Source organism: Centrocercus urophasianus, unplaced genomic scaffold (assembly GCF_019232065.1).
Source record: "Centrocercus urophasianus isolate 14NV4802_14NV808 unplaced genomic scaffold, USGS_Curo_1.0 seq_18, whole genome shotgun sequence".
Classification (NCBI taxonomy): Eukaryota; Metazoa; Chordata; class Aves; order Galliformes; family Phasianidae; genus Centrocercus; species Centrocercus urophasianus.
The window spans coordinates 469,542-494,638 of NW_024884733.1; the positions used below are offsets into that span (position 1 = coordinate 469,542).

Here is a 25,097-nt window from a genome sequence, read left to right on the forward strand (position 1 = left end):
GCGGGGAGACCTGCCGTGCAGTCGCTCCCTTTCCCGAAGCATTCTGGGCAGTACGGATAAGGTGCTGAAGCCTCGGCCACAGAAAACACGGCGGCGGGCTGTCCCGCCGCGCGCTTTTATTCCGCTCTTGAGCGTCATCGAAATGCGGCGCTGAGGCGAAGCTGAGGTGTCGGCGGCTGCCGTGCGGCCGGTGTTGGCCGCGCACCACAGGCCGGGGGACCGGCGGCAGCCCGAGGCGCTGAGGTGCAGCAGCAGAGCATCGAGCGGCGCAGAGGCGGTACGGAGCCGGCTGAAGGGAGGCGGGTGCCGGCCGTGGCGAGGTGAGGGGACGGCAGCCGTCCTCGTTGTGGTATTGAGCTCCAGCTGTGCCGCGGGCTGATAATTAAGCGGTGCAACTGGGCACCAAACCAAGTTCCTCTCGAAGGGCTCTGAACGCAGGAGGAATGGCGTGTCGTGAGCTTGGGCGCAGCGCGGTGCGGCAGAAGGTCGTTGCTCGAAAGCGTGATTTTCCTAATGCTTACTTGCTTGACTTGTGTCATTTCAGCGATGGGCACTTAAAGTGGGTATTGTAAAGTAGTCTTTCAAGTAAGGCTAGCTTGTACTTTTTTTCTAGCCTGCAGAGTTCTATTTTTTTCATTGAAAAACAGTTGTAGATCATAGGATACTTTTCTTGAGAAATAAAAATTAACCTGCTCAGGATTTTTTTTTTCTGATTGTTGTTTTCATGTAATCAATGTAGTTACCACTGTATAACTGATTTGACTTTGTACATGATTTGTTTTGTAGGCTGAAACTGAAATACCTGGTCTTGAACTTGCAGCAATGGGCAGAACGTATTTTGTTGAGGAAAATGTTGGGCAGTACCTTTCAGACCTCAGCGTAAAGTTTAAGCCTTATGTCACTGGGCTGTTAATAGGGCAGGTAAGCATGTGGGGAAGGATTGCGAAGCCCATTCTGTTCTCATATTAGGTGGAGAAAACCCCATTGACTTCCAAAGTATGTGTTGTCTGTTGGCGTTCCACAGGGCTTCTCTATTGTAGGAGGGTGGTCCATGAAGCATTTGCAGTTTCGGCTGACTACTCAAGTTTTCTAAAAAAATGTTTTGAAAGACTGGACACAGGAAAAAGAAAAATCTTAATGGTAACACTTAACACTCAATCAGTTTTTTAAGGCAAAGACAGAAAAAGTTCATGCAGGAAGTAGTTTTGTAGCAGGTTATACAGTTTAGCCCTAAGTGTTGTAAAGTGGCACTTACAGGTGCTGTGTTACATAGTATGTATGTTTCTGGACTTGGATTTAACATGGAACTATTGGCTCCTATTGTTTTTGCAAGTGTTCTCCACAAAGAGACTACATAATTCGAGCTGCTCGAACGCCTCCAAAGGAAGGGCAGAAGGAAGGCAATACCAGTCCTTCAAAACTGGATTCCATTGATGAAGAATGGATCACTGCACATGCCAGTCAGGTAGTGCAATCTGAGTTTGTGGAGGGGCTGGGAGAAACGGAAAGGAGATGATATGGAGCTACCATCACTTCTGCAATCTCTAGCCTTTTTTTTTTTTTTTTTTTTCTCTTCTAAAGATACACTTTCTCAGGCACACTTTGGTTTATTAAACCAAAATGTCTTTATTTTTTGCTTCCGAAGTTTATGATAAAACAGAAACATAATAGGGCTAAAAAGCAAGAAAATTTGCAGGATAGTCTGTTCCTCTATTTTGAAAGAACCTGTATGTGAGAAATGGCTTTGCTTTTATCTGCTCTCAACTCATACTCATCTTGTTAGAAGTTTTTGATGCACTGTGTTATGCCTCTGCTATGATTTGTATTAATACATGTTGTTTCCTGTCTTTAAGGTTTCTAGAATGCTTCCTGGAGGCTTATTAGTTCTTGGTGTGTTTATAATTGTAACTCCAGAACTATCAAAAGATAGTCAAAATGCTTTACGCAGGGTAAGTAGAGAAAAATGGGAAAAAGGCTAGGGTATTTTTAGGTGTATAACTGAGTAATGTTATGTTATTGTCTTTAGTATATATGTTTTTTTTTAAAAGATAAAGTGGCAAAAACATTCTGGTTTGATTTAGAGTTTTGAGAGTGAAACCTCCAAAATTGTGCTCTGGCATTTGCTAGCTTTCTGTCTCTTGTGGTGTTTTGAAGCACTACAATGCTCAAGTATACTATCCTAAAGCATTTACTAAAAACAGATGCTTTGGCTTAGAGAAAATCTCTTTAATGCCATTTCTATTAAATCTTCGTGGCACGATCATTAGCAATGGAACATATTAGCTTTTTGATTGTTTAGAGACGTTTAAAATAGTGAAAGATCTATAACTCTAATTTCTCTAAAAGGAATGTTTTATGTGGAGATATTATTATTTGATTTAGGTCCATGGGATTGTATTTAGAAACCACCTGTTGTCATGTCTTACAGGCTTAAAATGCATCGTTGTAGTATTGAAACATCTTGTGCTGTGCTTAGTTTTAGTCCTTTAGATGTAGGTTCATTTTCTTTTTTTCGTAGGATGAACATAAGTGATTTTAATGTGAAAGATTTGCAGCCTTTGGTCTAAGGTGAAATGCTGTAGCATTTTTTGTAGGAGAAAATCTTACAATTTGAACATGTGAATATGTATTGCTTGCTTCAGTTTATATAGAAGGTGAATTAAGCTTGCATATGCAACTTTCACTTTGGAGTGTTAGCCTATGAATCTTTGCTGAATTTTCTTTCAGTATGAAATTTTGGTGACATATATGAAAATGTTATTTATCCATAATAACAAGATTGTTGGAGTTACAACCTCAGTGCAAAACTGTTTTCCAGAACTTGTAATAGATCAGTTGGCTGGAAAAATCTGTAATGTTTTTTTTTCTTTAAATCTTTAGCTAATCTTTTCCATAGAAAAGTCCTTGACTAAGAGACGGCTCTGGAAACCTGCTGATGAGGATGTCTCGGACAGAGCAGCTCTTCAAGTTTGTTCTGCTACAAAAAAGTATCCTTTTTCAGCAAATTTTGTTGACTGAGATCCCAATCTGATTTCTGTAGTTATTTTTGAATACAAGATTTTGTAGAGGATTAATTTACTATACAACCCTTGAAAAGGAGTCTCTTCTGGTTTGCTCATTTCATGGCACCATGTCCATTTATCATAACTCTGCCTAGTGTAACTAGTCACAAGGCTTTGTAAGGCATGTTTAGTTGGCATCTATATTCTCTTTTTTTTTTTGTATTGTGTACAAGTACAGTGAACTATAAGACTGCTCATACTAAAATTATGGTTTTCTGTGAATTAAAATGAATGGGTTTGCTACATTTGGTGGTATTTCTAATGTAGAAGCTGCAAGACAGTACCGTGTCTTCTGTAATCATTAGTTGATAGATGTGTCTATTGTTTCTGGAGTAGAGAGCAAGGTTTTTGGCTGGTAGATGAACAGGGAAGGGAAAGTTATTTTTTTTAGTTGAGATAGACCTTTAAGCTGAAATCATGGACTTTTCTGATAAGCCATAGTAGGACTGTTGGCTCTCTTACTTGGGTAAAATTTCACCAGTCTATTGCTGTTAAATTTGTGTATGTGTTTGGTGGCATAAAACTCCCTCTCACCGTTAGAAAAAAATCGCGTAGAATAAGGAAATCTGAAGTATTGCGTAAGTTAAACTTCAAAGCGATACACGTATGGAAATAGAGAAGTGCCAGGCATGTGGGATCTCTACTGGTCCTGCAGAAGAAGTCTGGGTTTGTTGATAATGAGGTAAATGCAAGAGGAGAAAGCAAGATTTTACTTAACAAATTCAGAGAAACTGGCAAAGTGCAAGTATGTGCATTGGTGGTTCTCCTTGTGAGTACTTGTTGATATTAATATGGATGACCCAGCATCACTATGGTATTTGGAGTTTAGAGTCAAATATTTTTCTACTTTTTTATATTAATTAAAGTTGAGAGCTTTCTCAGTTCTCAAAAAAGAAGCTACTACTACAAAGGATAAAGTAATTGCAAATTGTTTCTATTTGCTTTTTGCTCTCCTTTCAATCTTTTTCTTTAAGTAGTGAAGAATAGTTTGCCGGACCTATGATGTACAAGATCCAAAGGTAAGTTTGTTGCTCTGCATTGTATGCAGCTTTTAATGCATGACAATTCATGTTTTAAAAATACCTCGTATGTGAGTTACATAATGTTTCATATAGGTGTTTTCTTGCTTACTTCTGCCCTCAGGGTGCAGCTAAACCAGCAGACTGGAAATATCAAAGTGCTCTGTCTGCTTCCTGGTTGTCCTTGGGCTGCACAGTAAATGTTAACATCCACATTCCACTTCTTGTGACTTCACCCAACCATGACTTGGAGAAGAATACCAAGGTAAGTAACTGACTGCATCAATCTTCTAGTTATTTTTCCTCTTTTAAATGTTATTTAAATTCAATCTGAAGCATTGCTAATATAGAAATACTGATAGCTCTTCTTTTGCTGTGCTTAGTGTTTGTGGTTTCCTTTCCTCAAAATTGTTAGCAATTATCATGATGATCATAGAATTGCCAAGGTTGGAAAAGACTTCCATTCCAGTTGTCCATCTGCCACTAAAATTTCCTCACTAAACTGTGTCCCTTAGTACCACATCTAAATGTTGCTTGAACACCTCCAAAGATGGTGACTCAACTACCTCCCTGGGCAGCCCATTCCAGTGCCTCAGCACTCTTTCGGAGGAGAAATTTTTCCTAACATCCATCCTGAACCTCCCCAAGCACAACTTGAGGCCATTCTCAGTTCCTATTGCTAATGATATGGGAGAAGAGGCTGATCCCCACCTCGCCACAGCCTCCTTTCAGGCAGTCGTAGAGAGCAGTAAGGTCTCCCCTGAGCTGCCTCCTCTTTGGACTAAACAATTCCAGTTCCCTCAGCCTCTCCCCATAACACTTCACTAACACTTTACCAGCTTTGCTGCCCTTCTTGACACGCTCCAGCACCTTCATGTCTTTCCTGTAGTGAGGGGCCCAAAATGACGTTTTTGTTTTCACTTTTTTAAAGAATGGGTTAAATCGGTGGTCAAAGCAGATAGAAGACAGTATTTTTCTGATCAATGGACAAGTTAAAGACAATGATACAGAACTGCTGGAAGGGCAGGTGAGTGCCATATAATAAGGAAAAACTAATATATGAACCTCCAGTTTGATAAAACTGGGAACAGTAGGATTTCTGTACAATATTTATTGATGTAATTGGCCTGTTTCAAATAGTATGCAGAAATTGTTGTTTTTCCTTTTTTCATTGCTGCAAATTGTCTCTTCTTCCTCTGCAATAGTGAAAGTAATGTGAATATATGACATCTGACTAAAAAAAAAACATACTATATGTTGTCTCTGGCCTTATTGCCTCATTAAAAAATCCAAGGTAGGTGTAGATGTAGGTGATGAGATTATTAAGACCTATATATGTCTAAATGTTAAACAAAAAAACAAACAAACAAAACAAAAAAAACCACCTTGATTGGCTGCCCCAGTCATTTCTCCTTTTGATTTTGTGACTATAGTCTCACAGCTATTTAGCATTTTTTTCCTCTTAAAATATAAACTATGGCCCATTTTATGCCATAGTGAAAATGATTATAAAGCAGCTTAACATAAATATTTCATATGACACGTGTACATTTTCTTTCAGAAAAAGTTAAGGGGAAATACTCATTCCAGTACTCAGATTTTTGATGTCAAGGTTTTGACACAGCTGGTAAGTAGTGCTATCTGATAAAATGCAGTAAGAAATGAAAGAAGATTCTAGTCTAGAAATCCTCCTTGGTTTATCCTAATATTTTTTTTTTTTTTCTCTGGATGTTGACTTTGAAATATTGACTGTGAAACTGGCTGTGGACAGATCTGCATAGTTTGGAATTCTTTTCTTGATGTCCACGTTGACTAAGAATTGCACAACATTGAAAATTGTGAGGAAAAATTGAACTATTCACTAGAGAAATGAAGACTAGTTCACTTCATACTAAGGCACTTGTGTATCCTCACTTACACTGAACTCATGGTGACTGCACTTGTTCTGAATTTCAGAATGAATCCTATTTGTAATGGCTTGCTATGCACATTTCCTTGAATACTTTCATCAGAAGCTGTCACTAGTTTTGAATTGAGGTACAGATCTTGTGAGCTGAATCAAAAACTGGAGCTGTCCAGATCTAAGTTAGAAGTTTCCTTTCTAGCAGAAGTTGTGCTGAAATGACACCTGAGTTAGGTGCCCCAGTCATGTCATGAAGTTTTATGCCCAGGCATTGCTTTGTAGTCTTCCTTCATAGCACAGGTCGTTCTGTTTTGTCAGCTGATTCCTTCGTTTCATAAAGCTGTGTCTAGCAAAACATCTATAAACTTATAAAAAGTCATTTTAAAGACTATGGAGTACCTAAGCTACTTCCATTGTTACACTGTTCCAATGGTTAATTATCTCAGAAAAAACAATGGAAAAAAAAACTTTTTATTTTGGTGTAATTACGGAATTACAGAATGGTTTGGGTTGAAAGGACCCATCTAATTCCAGCCCCCTGCCATAGGCAGGACATCTCCCACCAGATCAGGATGCCCGGGGCTCTGTGCAACCTGGCTTTTAGCACCTCCCACAATGGGGCATCCATAGCTTTTCTGGGCAGCCTGTGCTATTCCGGTGCCTGACAATCTTGTGAGTAAAAAAAATATGCCTAGTGTTTTGTCTAAATCTACTCTCAAAAATTTTGAACTGTTCCCTCCTGTCCTAACACTGCACTCTGGAGAAGGAGTCCCTCCCCATCCTTCCTGTAGATCCCTATTAAATACTGGAAAGCTGTTCTAACTTACCAAGCCCTAACTCCCTCAGCATGTCTCCATAAGAGAGGTGCTCATAGAATTAAAGAAGGGCTAGAGTTGGAAGGGACTTCAAAGATCATTCAGTTCCAACCCTCTGCTCTGGGCAGGGTTGCCAACCACTAGATCAGACTGCCCAGAACCCATGAAGCCTGGCCTAGGCTGCCTCCAGGAATAGGGCATCCACAAATTGTCTGGGCAGTTTATTCCAGAGCCTAACCACTCTCTGAGTGAAGAATTGCTTCCTAACATGTAGCCTAAATTTATCTTATTTTTGTTTAAATCCATTTCCCTTTGTCCTATCATCGTCTACCTGCGTAAGAAGTTGGTCCCTCTCCTGCTTGAAAGCTCCTTTCAAGTACTGGAAGATCACAATGAGGTCTTCCCATAGCCTTCTCTTCTCCAGGCTAAACAGTTTCAACTCCCTCAACCTTTCTTCATTGTAGAGGTTTCCAGTCCTCTGATAATCTTCGTGGCCCTTTTCTGGGCCCACTCCCAACAGCTCCACATCCTTCTTGTGCTGGGAGCCACAGTCCTGGACGTAGTACTTCAGAGGGGGCCTCACAAAGGCAGAGTAGAGAGACAATCCCCTCCCGCTTCCCTGTTGGCCATTCCTCTTTTGATGCAGTCCAGGGTACCATTGGCATTTTGGGCTCCAAGAGCACATGCTGGCTCACGTCCAGCTTTTTATCCGCCAGAACCCCAAGTGGCAGGGCTGCTCTCACAGTTCATCTCCTGGTCTGTACTCATAGCTAGGATTGCCCTGACCCATGTGCAACACCTGGCACTCGGCCTTATGGAACCTCACGCGATTCTCATGGGCCCACTTTTCAGGCTTGTTGTGGTCCCTCTGGATGGCATCCCTTCCTTCTGTGTTATTGACTACACCATTCAGTGTCATAGCGTCATCTGCAAACTTGCATCCCACAGTCTGAGTCATTGATAAAGATGTTGAAGAGCACTGGTCCTAAGATGGACCCCTGGGGGACTGCTTTATGACTGGCCTCCACCTGGAAGCAGAGCCATTTACAACAACCCTCTGGTTATGATCATCCAGCCAATTCCTTATCCTCTGAGCAGTCCACCCTTCAAATCCATATCTCATTAATTTAGAGAAAAAGGTGTGGTGCAGAACTATGTCAAAGGCATTGCACAAGTCCAGGTACATGAAATCAGTCGCCCTTCCTTTGTCCCCCCAGTGCTATCACTCCATAGAAGGCCACCAGATTGGTCAGGCATGATCTGCCCTTGGTGAAGTTGTGCTGGCTGTCTCGATCACCTTATCTCATGTACCTTAGCATCTCTTCCAGGAGGATCTGCCTCACGATCTTCCCATCCACAGACCTGAGACTCACTGGCCTGTAGTTGCCTGGGTCTTCCATTTTCTCTTTCTTCAGAAATGAGGATGATTTCCTTTTTCCAGTCACCAGGGACCTCACCTAACAGCCATGACTTTTCAGATATGATGGAGCGCAGTTTGGCAGCCACATCAGCCAGTTCCTTCTGGATCCTGGGATATATATTATCTGGTCCTATAGAGTTGTCCACGGTCAGCTTTATGAGTGGTCTCAGATCTGCTCTGCTGTTAGTCTGGGAGGGATTTTGCTACCCTGACTTCTGCTTGTAAGTTCAGGGATTCAAGATACTTGGGAAGCCTGACTGGCAGTGGAAACGGAGGCAAAGAACTCACTGAGTACCTTAGCCTTCTCCACATCTGAGGAGGCCAGTTTTCCCTTTTCATTTTTCAGAGGGAGTGCACTCTCCTTCACCTGACACTAATGACCCATGTACCCAAAGAAACCCGCCTGGTTTTCTTCATTCCTTACTGAACTAAATTCCATCCATGCCATGGCTTTCTTGATCTCATCCCTGCACATCCTGACAGCATCCCTGTATTCTTCCTAGGCCACCCTTCCCTGATTCTACTGCTTATACTTTTCCTTTTTTTCCCTCAGTTTGACCAGCAGGTCCTTGCTCATCTATGATGCCTTCTCTGCCTGATATCTTATTCTGGAGTACAGAGATCTCTTGTGCTCTCGGAAACATGTTCTTAAACCACTGCCAGCTCTGTTTTGTTTCTTTGTCCCTACGGGGAGTTTCCCAGGGGGATCTCATCCAACAATTCCTTGGAATTCCAGGAATTGAAGTTTGCTCTCATGGAGTTCAGTGTCCTGACTCCACCCTTTTCCTGGTCCATGTTCCTCGAGATCACAAGTTCGACCAGGGTATGGTCACTGCAGCCCAGGTTGCCTCCAATCTTAACCTCTTTAAGCAGCTCCTCTGGTGAGTACCAGATCTGTCAGCACTTCCCCTCTGATTGGTCTGTCCAATACTCGAACCAGAAAGTTGTCATTAATGGACTCCAGGAGTCTCCTGGATCACTTGCAGCTCACCGTGTTCATTTCCCAGCAGATATCTGGGTGGTTGAAAACCCCCATTAGGATCAGAGCTTGGGAGTGCAACACCTCTTGCAGCTGAAGGAAGAAGGCCTCATCAACAGGCTCCCCTTGGTCACATGTCTTATAGTAGATCAGACAGCATGTGACCCATGATAAGCCTTGTGGCCTCAACTGAACTCACTCCAACACCTCTGTGTCCTTCTGGTGCTGGGGGCCCTAGAGCTGAATGCAGCACTGCAGGTATGTTCTCACGAGAGAGAAGCAGAAGTCAGTCAGACAGTTATCTCCTTTACCCTGCTGGTCACACTGCTTTTAATGCAGGTGTGATTTAGGTGTGACAATAGGGTGTGTTTGGCTTTGTGGGCTGCAAGCTCACGTTTCTGGCTTGTGTTCAGTTTTTGTACACTAACACTTCCAAGTCCTTCCCAGGGCGATCCTCAATTCAATCTCCATTCAGCCTATATTCATGTCTGGGATCTCTCTGACTCGTGTACAGGATCATGCTCTTTGTCTTGGTGAATTTCATGAGCTTCACATGGACCTACCTTTCTAGTCTGTCTATATCTGTGGATGGCATCCTTTTTATTGACCACATCATGCAGGTTCGTGTTGCCTGCAGACTTGCTGAGAGTGCACTCAGACCCATTGCCTGTGTCACTGACAAAGATGCTAGATAGTGCTGGTCCCAATGCCAACCTTTGAGGAACACCACTCATCACTTGTCTCTGCCTGGACACTGAATTGTTGACTGTAACTTTTTGAGTGAGCATCTAGGCTGTGGATGTCCACCTTTTCGGCTTGCCTAGGCCACATTTGAGTGAAGAGGAATTGTATTGGGATACTTACGAAATGTATAATGTAGAATCATCAAAAGGCCATTAAGATCCAGGCATGTCCTACCTGCCCAGCACGGTTTACAGTGCAGCTCACCCCCTTCCTGCAATTTAAAGGCAGCGTTTCTGCGCCTCAGGGCGGCCCCACACCAATCTCTCAGCGACTGCTAAACTGTCATTGTGCTGTGAACGCTGTCACCTGAAACCAGGGCATGGGGGGGCAGTGCTGTGCAGTGTTGACTCAAGCAATAGCAAATTACTATATGCATTTTGATACACTGTCTAAAGACAGAGCTTTGAACAGCAAGGAATATGCAGCTATACTTTCTGTTTTGATAAAGGAATTTGAAAATGGAATCATAGAACCTTTACAGTTGGAAGGGATCTTTAAATATTATCTGGTCCGACTCTCCTGCAATGAGCAGGGGCATCCACATTTCAATCAGGTGCTCAGAGTGTGGTCCAGCCTGGCCTTGAAAGTCTCCAGGGATGAGACTTCCACCACATAGCTAGACAACGTGTTCCAGTGCATCACCACCCTCACTGTAGAAGACTTCTTCCTTATATCAAACCCAAATCTACCCTCTTTTAGTTTGAAACTATTTCCCCTTGTCCTATCACCATGGACTCCGCTAAAGAGTCTGTCCCCTTCTTTCTTATAGCTGCCCATTAGATACTGAAAGGCCACTTGCAGGTCACCTTGGAGCCATCTCTTCAGGCCAAACAGCCCCAGCTCTCTCAGCCTGTACTTGTGGAGAGGTCTTCCAACCCTTGGATCATTTTTGCAGCCCTCTTCTGGATGCTTTCCCAGAGGTCCATGTCTCTGCCAAGGACTCTGCATCTGGACACAGTGCTCCAGGTGAGGTCTGACCAGCACATAGCAGAGGGGCAGGATCACCTCCCTCACCCTGCTGGTCACACTGCTTTTGATGCGGCCTGGGGTATGGATGGCTTTTTGGGCTGTGAGGGCACGTTGCTGGCTTATGTCCAGCTTCTCATCCTGCAGTACCTGTAAGTCCTTTTCAGTAGAGCTGTGCTCCATCCTTTCATCCCCTAGTTTATATTGGTAGTGGGGGTTGCCTCAACCCAGGTGCAAGACTTTGCACTTGGATTTATTGTACCTCATGAGGTTGTCCAGGGCACATTGCTTAGGCTGTGTAGGTCAGTCTGAATGGTAGCCTGTCCCTTGGGTGCAAAAAAAAAAAAAAAAAAAGAAAAAAAAACCAGTTCACATTTGTGAGATCATTTTCAATTGATATAAGTACATGACCTGCAAATTTTCAAATGGAATGTATAGAGTTGCAGTCAGGTATTCAACTCAAAAATCTGATCATGATTCTTTACTAGACTCTTATAATCCCTATCTTAGCAGGAAAAAATATCCTTTGTTTCACAATCGTGCCTTATTCATATTCATTGCTTCTTGACAGTACAGACATTATGAACAATTACCATCAAGGTGGAAGTACAAAAGTAGAAAAAGATTTTATCAAAAATCATTGAATACCTGAATGTCTCACTATGAATTGCAGCTGCTGCCATCAAATCTGACCGGTGTGTTAGTTTCACAAAAACAAAGTCAAATATCCCACAAGTTTTATGTTTTTGTTTCTTTTTTTTTTTTTTTTTTTTTTTTTTTTAAGTATTTTAAGAAAAATATTTTAAAGTAGTATGTTTTGATACTAAATAATTTAATAATAGAATTGTATATTTTGTGAGGGCTGCTCTGAAAGTAACACCTCCTGTTTTATTATGTTGGCCCATAACATCAGAGGCAAATGCTGGTGGTATGGGAGTAAAGGTTGAACCTTCCAACCAATATTCTGTTACATTTTGTTGCCATGTGGCAAATGGCAGCAGGGGGGCAGTCTGACAAAATGGCATCTGATGTGCAAGTGTGTGTGAAGTAAAGGTATGTCACTGAACTTCTCCATGCAAAAAAATTGCACCAATTGACATTCACCAAAACTTTCTTAATTGTTGTTGAGACCAAACAGTGAATGTGAGTGGTGGTTTGTTTCAGCAGTGGTGACAATGGGTCGGATTATGAGTATGGGATGCAGGCTGTTGTTTATCACTAGCAAAAATGCATAGTTAATGGTGGTGACTATATTGAAAAATAGTATTCTGTAGCTGAGAATTTGCTCTATCAAATAACATTATTGTGCACTCTGTATATGTTGTCATTTCCCTTGAAAAAAATAGGAGGCATTACTTTTGGAGTGGCCTACGTATCTGTGGCCCAACACAATTTCTATTCACAAAACGTGTATCAGGCAAACCAAAAGGTTGGATACGCATGATCTATCACCAGTATTCTAAAACATGCTTAAATGCTACATCTACCCTTTCCTTAAACACCTCCAGGAATAATGATTCCACAGCTTTCCTGGGCAGCCTGTTCTAATGCCTGACCACTGTTTCTGAGAGGAAATTCTTAATATCCAACATGAACGTCCCCTGGAACAATTTGAGGCCATTCCCTCTTACCCTTGTTGCTGTTTACCTGAGGGAAGAGTCAAATTGCCACCTCGCCACAACCTTCTTTCAGGCAGTTACAGAGAGCAAGAAGGTCTCCCCTGAGACTTCTACAGCATTATTGCAGTTCCCTCAGCCTCTCCCCACATGACTTGTGCTCCAGGCACTTCACCAGCTTCATTGCCCTTTTCTGGACACTCTCCAGGGTCTTGATGTGTCTCTTGCTTTGAGGGGTCCAAAACTGAGCACGGCACTCGAGGTGTGACCTCACCAGAGCTGAGTATGGAGAAATAATCACCTCCCTGCTCCTGCTGGCTGCACTATTTCTGATATAAGTCACGATGCCATTGGCAATTTTGGCTGATGGAGCAGACTGCTGGCTCATGTTCAGTTGAGCCAACCAACACCAGCAGATCTTTTGTGCAGTTTTCCAGCCACTCTGCCCTAAGCTTATAGCACTGTATGTGGTTGTTGTGAGTGAAGTGCAGAATCAGACACTTGGTTTTGTTGAACTTTATTAATAATCTCACTGACCTCAGACCAAAAAGTAAAAAGAAAAAAAAAAATTGAAAAATCGATTTTTTTCAGCATTCTTGAAACCTGTTCTCAAATTCCTTTATCACAATGGAAAGCAAGGCTGGAATTTTTTTGCTGTTCACAGGACTGTGTTTAGCCAACAAATCAAAATGCATACAGTTATTTGCCACGACTTGAGATAGCACTGCACTGCGCCCTGCCCATGCCCTGGTTTTAGCTGGCACTGATGTTTGGTCATTGCCCAGCAATGGGTGCACACCTGGGGCTGGGCCAGGCCGCTCAATGGGAAGAGCCGCTGCCATGAGGGTGCGGGGCAGGGGCTGGGCTGCAGGACAGGCTGGGTTGGGCTGCAGGATGTGCCTGATCTGGGCAATTCCTTATCTATCAAGTGATTCATCTGCCAAATCTGTTTCTCCATTTTAGAAACAAGGATGTTGTGTGGGACATTATCAAATCCTTTGGACAATTCCCAGTCCATGACATCAGTTGCTCTTAGCTTATCCACCAGTACTGTAGATGGCCAGCAAATTTGCCAGGCACAATTCAACCTTAGTGAGTCCGTGTTGTCTGTCACCTACCATGTGCCTTAGCATAGTTTACAGGAGGATTTGCCAGGTGCAGAGGTGAGACTGAATGGGATGCAGTTCCCTGGATCTTCCATTCCTTCCTTTTTAAAAAGTGAGGGTTACATTTACTTTTTCCAGTCACAACAGAAGTTGATTACACAGTTCCTGCGGAAGTTACACATCCGGGTGTTTCCAGGTGTATCTTAAAATGCTTCCTAGGATGCACTCGTTTTTTGTAAATAAGGAACCTGTCTCTAGGAAACAGGTTGATGCAGTTTTAAATACAACATAGATGTAGATAGTGGATATATAAAATTATTTATTTATTTATTTATATATATACATAAAATTATTTATATATATAATATAATAGATACTAGATAGATGTATGATTACTGCTTGTTGGTGGGTGGCTCTCTGAATACCCTAGGTTATGCTTATTATATGGTAAAATAACTACTTAATTACTAAAAAAAAAAATGTTTAAAAGCTTGCTAGATTGTGATACCAGTACTTACCATCCCTTTCCTGAAATGTTTCGGAAGTATCACAGACACAAATATTTAAATCACGAGAATAAGTTTTAAATAATTGAAGAGGAGAGATATTTTGAGTTATAATTAACAAAACTTAAAAAAGAAAAAGAGAAATAATGAGGGAAGGCAGGTTACATGTAAACATCTTAAAGTATGCGTTTAATGTCCTAGCTGTGTTTTTCGTTACTCGTGCTGCAAGTGCCTTAGGTAACAAGATGAAACCGAAGCACATTTGTTTTTCAGTCCCAGGGTTCAAGTCACAGATCAACAGCAACAGTCCAGGTCTGCAGTGGTTCCATAAATCTCAAAGGTGCTGTGAAGTGCAGAGCCTATGTACATAACAACAAGCCAAAAGTGAAAGAAGCTATTCAGGTAATGTCTAGTTCGTCAGAAATAATTTTCCAAAATATGTAAAATTTATCATGCTTTTTTCATCACTGAAATGGTGTGGCCTAAACTGGGGTTCACCCCTTGATCATATAGATTAGTTTCTGAAATCACTGGGGTAGAGGATGCAGGTTCAGTTCATTTTTCACTTCTTCAGCTATTTCTTCTGTTAAAACTATTCTTTAGTGAATCTTTGCATAATTTGTGTTTAGGCTGTTACAGATTTTCTTAAGAAAATGTTGCAGACTGTGTAATTTTGTACACACAGAAGGTAAAATACAACTTTGTTTGATCAGTGGTTTTTTTTGTTCTTTATCGAGTCAATGCCTTGTCATTATTTTTGTTTGATTTTGATGTCCAGAAATAATCAGTTCTAGCAATACTAAAATTTTTCTCTGCTTTTCATCTCTGTTGTTTTCTATTTTATACTAGTTCTTGTAATGCTAGCTTCTGTTTATTGAACTTTCAGTTCCCACTGGAGATTTTAAAATCTGATAAGATTATCTCTAATTTTAATTTTCTTCAGAGCTTTTTATTTTCTGGAGAACTATTCTTTCAACGTGGTTTAGACCTATGAGGCACTTCTGTTCTTGTTTCTTACTAACAGAAAGGTTTGCAAATGTCTTTTGTGTTGCTCAGATTTTTACTTTTTCCTTCTGCAGGCTTTGAAGAGAGACATAATAAACACATTGAGTGATCGCTGTGAAATACTGTTTGAGGATCTCATAATAAATGAAGGACATTGTAAAAAAAGTAGGAATTCAGAGAAAAAAAAACATTTACACTTGCAATACATTTTTGTTCTTGTAAAAAGCTATGCTGCCTTACTGAAGTTCTGCTAGAGAAAAAAAAGGAACACAAAAAAACACCAAAACAAACTGCAAAATTTCAATTTGCTGGCATTGACATTTTCTTAAGTCGGGAGAGTTTTGATTAAGTCCAGATATGTTTTTTGGTAACACAGTTTTCACACAAAGTTTGTGTTCAGTTCTTATGGCCATAAAATACAACTTCAACCCTTTTCTCATTGACTGTGAATTCTTTAATTTTTCAAAATTCCGTAGTTCAAACTCTAATTGAACTCCTAATTTGTAGTGTGCGGTTTTTACAAAATCCCTCTACGGTGTTCCTTCCTACTAATATTAAAATGAAAGATATGATAAAATTTGGCAAGATTATAAGAACCAGCTGTGGGCATGGCCTTGCTTGTTCTTATGTTACCTGTGTAGCATTCTGCATTTCTGTTAGCCAACTTTATCTCAACTCCTTTTCGAACTGTTTTCAGTTGCATGCAATTTTCAGTTTCCTCTCTAGGGGGCACCCTTCCTTCGTGGCTGTAGGTAGAGAATAAAGCAGCCAAGTGTTTGCAGCCTTTGTGGTGTTGAAATTATATGCTGTCCTGTGCATGCTCTTATCTGCAGTGTTTCCCAGAGTTCTTCTGCTAGTCATTCTAAACACGATAAAAGGTCTTTTAAGAATTTGTGGTCTGTTTTGGAGGTCTCTCAGATATTTCTGGAGAGACTAAAAACATCTGTATAATAGCAGCCAAATCTTTCATAAAATAGTAACATCTAAACAAACCATGTTTGTAATCAGGATTTTTACATGGAAACCTTGAGCAGTTCTTTTGCAACAGCTTTGTCTTTCTGTCAGAGATTAGTTGGGAATCTTATCATAACTATCAAGGCTTTTATTTAGATGGTATTTTTTCCCTTTTCCTTTTAGATTTTGAGAGGGTATATCGTGTCTTACCTCAAAGACTGTTTGTTCCTTTTGCTGGATCCAGTGTGATGCTCAGTGATTATAAGTTTGGTGATGAGGCTGCTGGAGAAATTCAGGAACGTTTTGTTGAGATGTTGGACCAATTTGTGCAAGCTGAAGATATCCATATAGCAGAGGAGGTTAACACAGGTAAATAGAGTATCTGAGAGCCAGGATGGAGTGCATCAGAAATTATCAAAGCGTTAATTGGCCAGTAAAAAAAGGCCAGTTTTATGCAGACATGGAGTTTGGTGTGTTTAAAGTTGGTTTGCTTAATATTTTTGAAGCTTGTTTAAAACATAATTAGATAGATATAAACATATTTCTCAAAAATTGTATGTTTTCTTGCAGCATATGTTTTTGGCTTGTAACAGAGCACTGTAATTATATTGCACTTTCTTATCTATTTTATTATCTATGCAACCATGGTTGCAGCTCATGAGCTATAATAGATATGTAAGTATATAGCTGAACAATGTTTATTTGTGCTCATCCTGTATTTGTGGATAAACTATGAGAAAAATCTATTAAGCTTTATACTCTGCTTATTTTTACAGTAATTCAACTTCGCAGTTGAAGAGCAGAGTAATTCTAATACTAGATATAAAAAGAAGTTGAGTGCTTTTAGCATTACTTTTTCAAAAATATGAAGTCTCTTCTTTGTTCTCAGTGTTTTTTCTTATGTACTGAATGCAGTGCTCAAAACTGAAGTTTTGTGGTTCACTTGGAAAGAATGTGGTTCTCTCAGATCTTTCTTTTTTCTACTGAATGCTTTTTAAGTTTATGATCTCATGAAACTATTATCCTCTATTTAATACACTTGCTTTGCTACAATCTAGTTATTGGTTCTTTTCTGAAACTTTACTGATTTATTTTCCTGTATAATCTGAATTAGATTGTACCCTATTTTGTCCATAAGAGTTTGATTTCAGTCTTGGAGTCAAATCTGTATTTGAAATGCATCTAGTAATAGTTCCTGTGGTCTCTTGGAAGAAATTCCCACCCCAGTGTCATTGTGAGCTGCAGGATAGAGTTCTGTAGTTTAAGTACAAAAAATTGTCACTATTTCTTAGATAATAGTAGTGATATCTTCTTGATATTGGTATTAGTGGACAAAAATATCATAGCCAAGAGCGTGCTCTCTAAATTGAACTGTGATTCCTGATGTTCTTCTTGACCCCCTTGCTCACTTGCTTTTTAAAAATTTCTTAATTTCAGAACTAACCATAAATTCTTACATCTTTCTGAAATTATTGGATTTTCTAGGTTTTAACTAAGCTTAGCAGTGAATCTGACTCGTTGAATTGAGAAGCAAAAGATGTGCACAGTGTAAGAGCCTGGAGAAAAAACAGTAAAGGCAATAAAAATCTGTATTGTATTATGACAGTACCTTTTATTAATCATAAATCTAGTTATTACTAAAAACTAATAACTTAAAACAATTAATGTAACTTATGGAAATTAATGCAGCACTGAAGGTAGGTGTGGGAAGAGGTGATGATTCAATTCAGCTTTACTGCTTACGTAAGGATGTAGAATCCAGAGGTAGGAAGAAAGGCAGTACTTAATCTAACAGCAGCGCATCAAAAAGACTAGGAGCTGCTAATATGTATAAAATGATGTCTGGATAGCTCACAGAGTAGAGCTGTGTTCTTGTAACTTACTGGTTATGGAGCTAGATATGTGGGATTTTTTTAAATGTGAATTACAGTAAATGCATAAAAGAGGAAAAGGAAAACCATACCAAGAAGATTTTACAAAAGAAATGAGACTGACCTCGCCCCGGTGAACATCAAAATGTTTGCCCATAAGAATGGGTTCTGGCACTGCTCCTGGTGGTAATTATGCTATCCACGCAGTGCTGTTTGATGATTACTGTTAAGAAATCATTAACTTGAGATTTATCAAAATGCTTCTTCAATTTATTAGCACCAGAAGGCTATTTTACAAACCAGACCTGCTAGCTATGTTGTTTTTCCTTACTTTATTGTAAAGAAAAGCATTAATTCTACAGCTTGACAGCTCTCTTGGTACTTTGAGATTTAGCCTGTGTGTATTGCTGTAAACATATTTCTGTGACAGGAAAGTTTGGAGTTTCCCTTTTGCTTTCCCAATGTATCATTCTAATATGGCCAGCATTTGTTGTTTCTCAAAGCTTGATTATCATTACTAAACATATTTCTAGTACTCAGTATATGGTATAAAAACTGATTTGCTGCAAATCTTGACATCTCCCTGTTTATACCACAGTTACTGTTATTTTAGACATAGACCTTGAATTAATGAGAGAAATGATATCTGTTGCAAAGTTATGCAGAAAATTTACTTAAAAAAAAAAAAAACCTGTTTAAAAATCAAAAACTTAAGGAGGCTTTTCAAATAGTGCCTTTTTTAATGTTCTTTAAAATATAAATAAGAAGACCATCCAGTCAATACCGTGAAAAGATTTATGATTAAGAAGCACGTAGCCAGCACATGTGAAATGAAGATATTTGGAGAAGGCCAGGTTCATGTGCTGACTTCATATGGCCTGTTGTTGTCACCTGCAACTTTATTTTCTTAATCACTTGAACATCTCTCCAGGTCACTCTGAGGTCTTGCTTTAAAATTATTACACAGAAAATAAAAAGCAAAGCCAGAGCTATTTGTAACTGAAAGATGTAAGCAGCTCTAACACTGTGGTTTCAAGATATTTAGTACTTTAATGCAAGCAATTGAAAGGTCTGCGTTTATGACTGGCTTTTCTAAATCCCTGTTCATCCTCAGGGTGGGGGTATTAAGTAGGCTGAGAAGATGAGACAGTGATAGTAATCTCTTCTCCACCTTTGTTAGCAAATTGAGGAATTGCTGTGGAATTAAGGATTCGTAGAATTCTGCTTTCGAAAACTTTATATGGTTTATAATACAACTACTTCAAATATAGGTCTTCCTTAATGGTATAAACGCCTTCAGTAAGTAAATAGCCCGAGGGTATTTCTTTTTTGGTTCTTCTCTTTCTTTATTTTCATGAATAAGTGGGCATTGCTGCCTTGATGTTTAGCTTCAAAATTATTTTCAGAAATGTGTAGCTGTTCTTAGAACAGTGCGAAGAAATGTAAATTTAGAGGGCACCAATTGCCCTATTTGCGCATCAGAGGTAGAGCAGAAAGTTACCTGCTAGATCTAGACTTTAAAAAGGACCCAAGAAACGCAGTCAACTTCTCTAAAAGCAAGAGGTTATTTTAGGGAACTGAAAACTCTTCTAAGTAATTTTGAGAGAATGTGGTGCTCTTACTACACTGGGTACAGTACTTACTTAAAAAGCTGTCATGTAACTGTTAATCATTTACTTATTGCACACTAGTTACAGATTTCTGCTCATATTTTGGGTAGATGAAGTTGTGTTCTTCAGAAAAAATAACGATGAAGCAACAGCCTCAGATATTAAAGTTAAGATGATTTCAAGAAAGCAATGCATGCACTGAATGGTTTTATTCTTATTTTACATAATGTGAAGCTTGCTGGCAGATCTCAGCCATATTTATGCTTATATTTGCATACATATTAGTGTAAATTTAAAGATACCCTGTTAAGTTTTGTATCAGGCAGTTCTTAATTGCTGCCATGGAGTTTATACAAAGCCAGTGGATTAAGGAATAGAAATGGCTGAAGACAGGTTGTAAATGGCTAGTTTGAATGTTTTTGTGAAAAGCAAGATCTTGTGCAAGTTTGACTTAAGATTTTGAAGATGTGTACACATGACTCATCTTAGATGACAGAAGCAACCTATCTGATCACACATTTAGATTATACATTTCCCTCCGACTTTAGGATAAAGTACATTTCCATGAATCATTTGCACATGAATCATAATGGGATGTGCCTTCTATTACTCAGCTATGTAATTTGTAATTAAAGCTCATTAACAACTCCACTCTGAAAATGAGACATCCTTTTTTTTTTTATTTTTTTTAATTTAGATCAATATTTTGTAGACTTAGTATTGGCACTGCTGTTGTTTTTTCCTTCGTCTTCAGAACAGGAACAGCATGTTAGTTTCTTGTATCTGTGTTTGTATTCCCTTCTTTCTGAAGGCATCCAAATCTCACTGCAATAGCACAAGCACTTTCTCCCACTTCCTTTGTACTTTTCCACAGCAGAAATGCAGTAGTAATTACTGAACTGTAATTAAAACTTTTGATGCTTGACAAACTGTGCTTTGGACAGGAATGGCAACTGAAGGCATTTGGCCCATGGCCACCACTGAGTGACCTTATCGTTAGACTGCAGAGACCAAAGTGTGCTCACTCTGTGTGGGACAAACAAGCAAGTTCATGTAGAGGTCTTCTTTCTCTCCTCCCTTCTCTCCAACATACTGGTTATATCAAAATGATTAGAGAAATCTTTGGAAAGGAAATAGATAAGGGTTTGAATTCCATCAGTCTGGAAATAGTTAAGCTCTCATCCTGGATGAGCAGCCCAAGAATTTAGTAGTTGTTCCAAAGGAGAGTAGATCCTCTATTCCTGTTCTGGAAGTATATTTTTTTAGGGACTTCTGAAAAGAAATTTCTGTGCTTCAAAAAGAACATTTATTTTTGTGCAGCAGATGAATGATGCTGGCCTTTCTGTTTCAGTGGCAGTAGATTTTGCATGTACCCTAAATTCTGCACAAATGGCTTTGAAGGGAAATCTTTTAATACTGTGCTGTTGCTGCTGTTTCTACAGGGATAAGCTGATTTTTCTACTTTGTGAAGTTGATAGGAAATTTATGGTCTTCTGCATTAATTCAAGTTTGAAATGCAAATGTTATCTTTTCACCTGGTATTTACTTGTTCACTTGATTTCCATGCAGTTGGTATTTGTCCAATTTCCGAAAACATGGATGATACACAACAGAAACAACTGACGGAAGCAACACTGCTGTTGAAATTTCAACAAAATATGGGTATGTTACCTCCCTATTTCTACTGTGGCAATGTAGGGATTATGATGGGTCCTTACTCTATATAATTTGCTTCCACATCATTATTATTATTCTCACAGCTGGTAAGATTAATTAAAAAACAACAACAACAACAACAAAACAACAAAAAAGCCCTCTTCATTGCTTCTGTGAAGAGATGCAGTAGCTTTTCTAGAATTTTACTGTTGTAGATAGAGGGTGTTTCTGGAGAAATATCAATTAGCTCTTTGAACAAAACCAGTGCTTGTAGTTCATTCAGCCTACAAGTCAATATGGAAAGCTTAAGTTATTGGAGAGCCATCACTTCTATAATTTCGTAGTTGGGAAAAAATCCCACATCTGAGTGGCTTTGTCGAACAGGCATCCCTAAATTGGCTAGTGACTCACTAAGCTTCTTCTTTTGATGAATACATATGGGCTTGGGTGGTATTTCTCAGCCTCAGTAAAGAGCAGCTACAGAATTTTTCCAATTGCTGTCTCTCCATTATATCCCCTTGATTCAGCTTTCCAGCTTTCATACATTTATCTGCACTTACTGCAGTTCTCCTTGCTGTGAGCTTTAGCTGTCTTTTTGTATTACAATAATTGCACTTTAGTCAACTATAACGTTTGCTTTCTATTAATTCTTAATTCTAGAACATGATAACTTTAATGGAGAAAAGTATTAATGTCTGTTAGGTTTGCACATAGTGTAACAATAACAAATTATTCCCTCTAGTCATCAGTCCTTCCTCTCACCCCAGCATATTTTATTCAACTGCAACAGTAACAAACTATTAATCAATAAGCAAATTGTTGTTGTGGTAAAAAGAGACTTAAGGAATAGATGCAGTGCCACAGAGAAAAACCCTAACCCTAGTGCCTCTGTGGAAAAACTTAGTAGCTTTTGTTTCTTCAAGCCTGAAGATTTGGGGTTTTTTGCTAGTTGTATTCCTAGAATTAAGCAGTAGTGTGGAGTCACTGCCTTATTTTATGGGCAGGGCATGACCGAGTTACTAGGGAAGGTGCTGTCAACTGGTTTTTGGAAGGAGCCTGCTCTGACCAAAGATTTTATGAGAAGCTTCTGTAATTTAATTATCTGAGATCATAGCTTTGAATGTAGGCTGAGCAGTGGTGTGCATAGCTTTTGGGGTGGCTTTTGCTGTATCTCCTCTTGCTTGTCATTCATAGTGACCCTACCCTCCACACCCTAGCTGCTGACTGTGCCACTCACTGAACTTGCTGCTCACCGAAAGCATTTCCTTTGTTGTTTTTAGGTGTGGTAATAGCAGTTGCTGTTGCAGTCTTTGCATCAATCTTCTCTTTCAATTACTTCAGCGACTAAAGTCGAGCAAAGCAGCCTCACTGAAGTAGAGTCTGGTAATCACATTTATACAAGATGGAAACATTGGGGTTTAATATACCAGTAGTTGAGGATTGTTGCCTAAAAACCACCAGTTACATGCGCAATATAAATTGCTACATTTCCGGCTACCTTGTTCCTGCATGCAATTAATGTATCAAGTAGCAGGTAAATCAAATTTATACAAAACTAGTTATGTTACTCTTACGTAAATTAATGACATTATGGTCTAGAAAGTGTCCTTAAACCAACACAGAACCTCCATTTTCCTCTAGCTTCTAATTTTAACATAAAATGTTACTGCTGGTATTTTCCAGGCTATTGGTAATATTAGCAGAGTTACTTAGTATGAAAATTCTTACTTCAGGAGTTCCTTTGCTAAAAGATATCTTTTCTTATTAAACTTAATTAAGGGAAAATTGGATTTTACAAAGCCAACGTCTCACCACATGCACTTTTTAGATAATATTCCAGACGGCCAATTCAGATTGTAAATAACTTAGTTTAAGACCTGGAGAACTCAAAAATCAGTAAAATGTGTAGAATTTTGTGGATCTGCTGCCTTTTATCCTGTTACTTCTGATCTGCATCTAGGCAGCTGTTAAAGACTATTTTTTTGGTAACTAAGCTGTCAAAATTTGTTTGCTAATCCTGATATTTAGACCATATGCAGGTAACTTTCCATGATTAGATATTCTTCTGGGTATAGTGGGCAATATCATTATCCTAAACTTGACATGAGGAATGCAGGGGGAAGGAAAAGTTCTTGTAAAGTTGATAAAGGTAATTCATATATGAAACGTGATGTTTGCTTGGATCTGAATCATAGTAGAATGGAATTTCAGATTTTAGCACAGTTAAGTATCACTGCAGGTTTCTTTTTAGTGTAAAGCCACAGGAACACTTAAAGATTAGATTCTAAAACATAATCAAGTATGTAAGTATGTATTTGAATACTTTCAATAAAAAGCAAGAATGGGATGTATGCATTTGAAATCCTCTTACCTTGTCTGTGTGTTCTGTTTTCACATATTTGGTAAAATTATCTACTTTTAGTTTTGTAACTTATTGTGGAATGCAGCTCCTCTGTGCTCAGTATTGTCAAGTAGGGCCTCTCAGGGAAAAGTGAAGGCTATAACTGAAGATACTGTTTTCAGGTAAGTCCATCAACTGCTGCATAGCTTGTAGATGAGTCATATTCTGTGCAAATAGAAATTGAGTGCTGCCAGAAAATGAGATGAGTTTACCAATATGCTTTATAATATGGTTGGTCTAAAAATTACTCTGCTGTAGCAGAGTAAAGAAAGTATTGCAAGGGAACAGAAGTAGTGGGAAGAATAAAGGTTTTTCTCTCCCTCTCTCTCTCTCTCACTCTCTTTTTTTCTTTTTTTTTTTGTTTAATATCCTTGTCCTATTTCCTCATTCTTGCTCAGATCTCGATAGGACTCAAGCTTGGTTTCATAGAAGTAACATCTTGCATTTTAAACAGTCACACTTTTAAACTTGTATTTGCTTGATATTCGTATGTGTGTGTGACTATTTGTCTGATTCACTTCATGGTTAAATCATTCTGTATGAGATAGAATATTTGTACCAACAACAAAGTCAATGAATTGCAAGTCTTTTGCTTGACTTGCCCGTCTCCCACCCAGGTTTACTTGCAATTTCTGTATACAGCACCATGAAGGAAAGCCAAAAAAGGGACTGTTTCTATAACACTGTTTTAAGTTTTCTTCTTCAGTCTCAGACAGCCCATCTGATTTGTAAACAGAAGTGTTCTTAACTGCAGAGTGCCTCCATGGAAGTAAAACTACAAAGCAGTTCTTTTGTAGTTGCTTTGCTCACAACTCCACAAAGGATGGGAAGAACAACATTGCAGGCGCTACGTTACACCCAAGAGGAAAATAGTAATGAAATGCTCTTCCAATAGTTTTTTTGTTTGGCAGTTGTGTAAAAAGTACAGCTTGTTTAGATGTTCTGTGGATCACCTAGGGAAGAATTCTATTACCCTTTTCACATGCAGGCACATTCAGGGTATAGTAAATACTCTTTACAGTGTTATCACAGACCATCAAATTAATCTTTTTTACGTATCAAGGATCTGTGGAAGTCTAATACTTCACTTCGATATTGAAACGCAAAGAACAAAGTTCCTCTGAATAAGCTCTCTGCTTTGTATCACAGGAGACTTCATCTTTGCAGTACAAAAACAGTTTAGCTCTGTCCAAGAAAAAAAGAGTAATTTGTCTTGTAACTACAGATTGAACCTTCCAGTCGTTGTGCCACGAGAAACAGTGGATGTAGAAGAAAGCAGATTCTCGCTTGTTTAAGAATTACAGAACTGATCAAGATGATTTCACTGTCTTCTTGCTTCCCATCCCTTTTCCACTGTTAGCCATTGACAACCTAAGATACTGTTTTTTTTTAAAGGAAAATTAAAAGCTTTTGAAGTCTATTACTAGGCTGTTTCTTAACTTTTTCTCAGGTTTTACATAAGCA

At 39.2% G+C, this 25,097-nt stretch overlaps 1 protein-coding gene across 2 annotated transcripts; it reads left to right on the plus strand.

The window, feature by feature from the left end:
- The first annotated feature begins 216 nt into the window (after window positions 1-216).
- Window positions 217-23,594, plus strand: ODR4 (odr-4 GPCR localization factor homolog). Of its 2 annotated transcripts, none has more exons than XM_042819045.1 (14): window positions 217-277; window positions 787-921; window positions 1,334-1,465; window positions 1,854-1,949; window positions 2,881-2,987; window positions 4,045-4,081; window positions 4,206-4,346; window positions 5,013-5,108; window positions 5,643-5,708; window positions 14,410-14,538; window positions 15,216-15,306; window positions 16,279-16,464; window positions 21,146-21,238; window positions 22,513-23,594. In XM_042819045.1, the coding sequence occupies exons 2-14, from the start codon at window positions 823-825 to the stop codon at window positions 22,578-22,580; spliced, it is 1,341 nt and encodes a 446-aa protein (XP_042674979.1). In that variant the 5' UTR covers window positions 217-277; window positions 787-822; the 3' UTR covers window positions 22,581-23,594. The 2 variants fall into 2 exon arrangements, with proteins under 2 accessions (XP_042674979.1, XP_042674978.1); XM_042819044.1 differs by having other exon boundaries at window positions 220-320.
- The last annotated feature ends 1,503 nt before the right edge of the window (window positions 23,595-25,097 follow it).

What these genes read in the sequence shown, in the direction of transcription:
- ODR4 (XM_042819045.1), top strand. Translation starts at nt 823, where the DNA reads ATGGGCAGAACGTATTTTGTTGAGGAAAATGTTGGGCAGTACCTTTCA. An exon ending in TCACTGCACATGCCAGTCAG is followed by an intron (nt 1,466 to 1,853) that starts GTAGTGCAATCT and finishes CCTGTCTTTAAG; the next exon opens with GTTTCTAGAATGCTTCCTGG. An exon ending in GTTTGTTCTGCTACAAAAAA is followed by an intron (nt 2,988 to 4,044) that starts GTATCCTTTTTC and finishes TAAGTAGTGAAG; the next exon opens with AATAGTTTGCCGGACCTATG.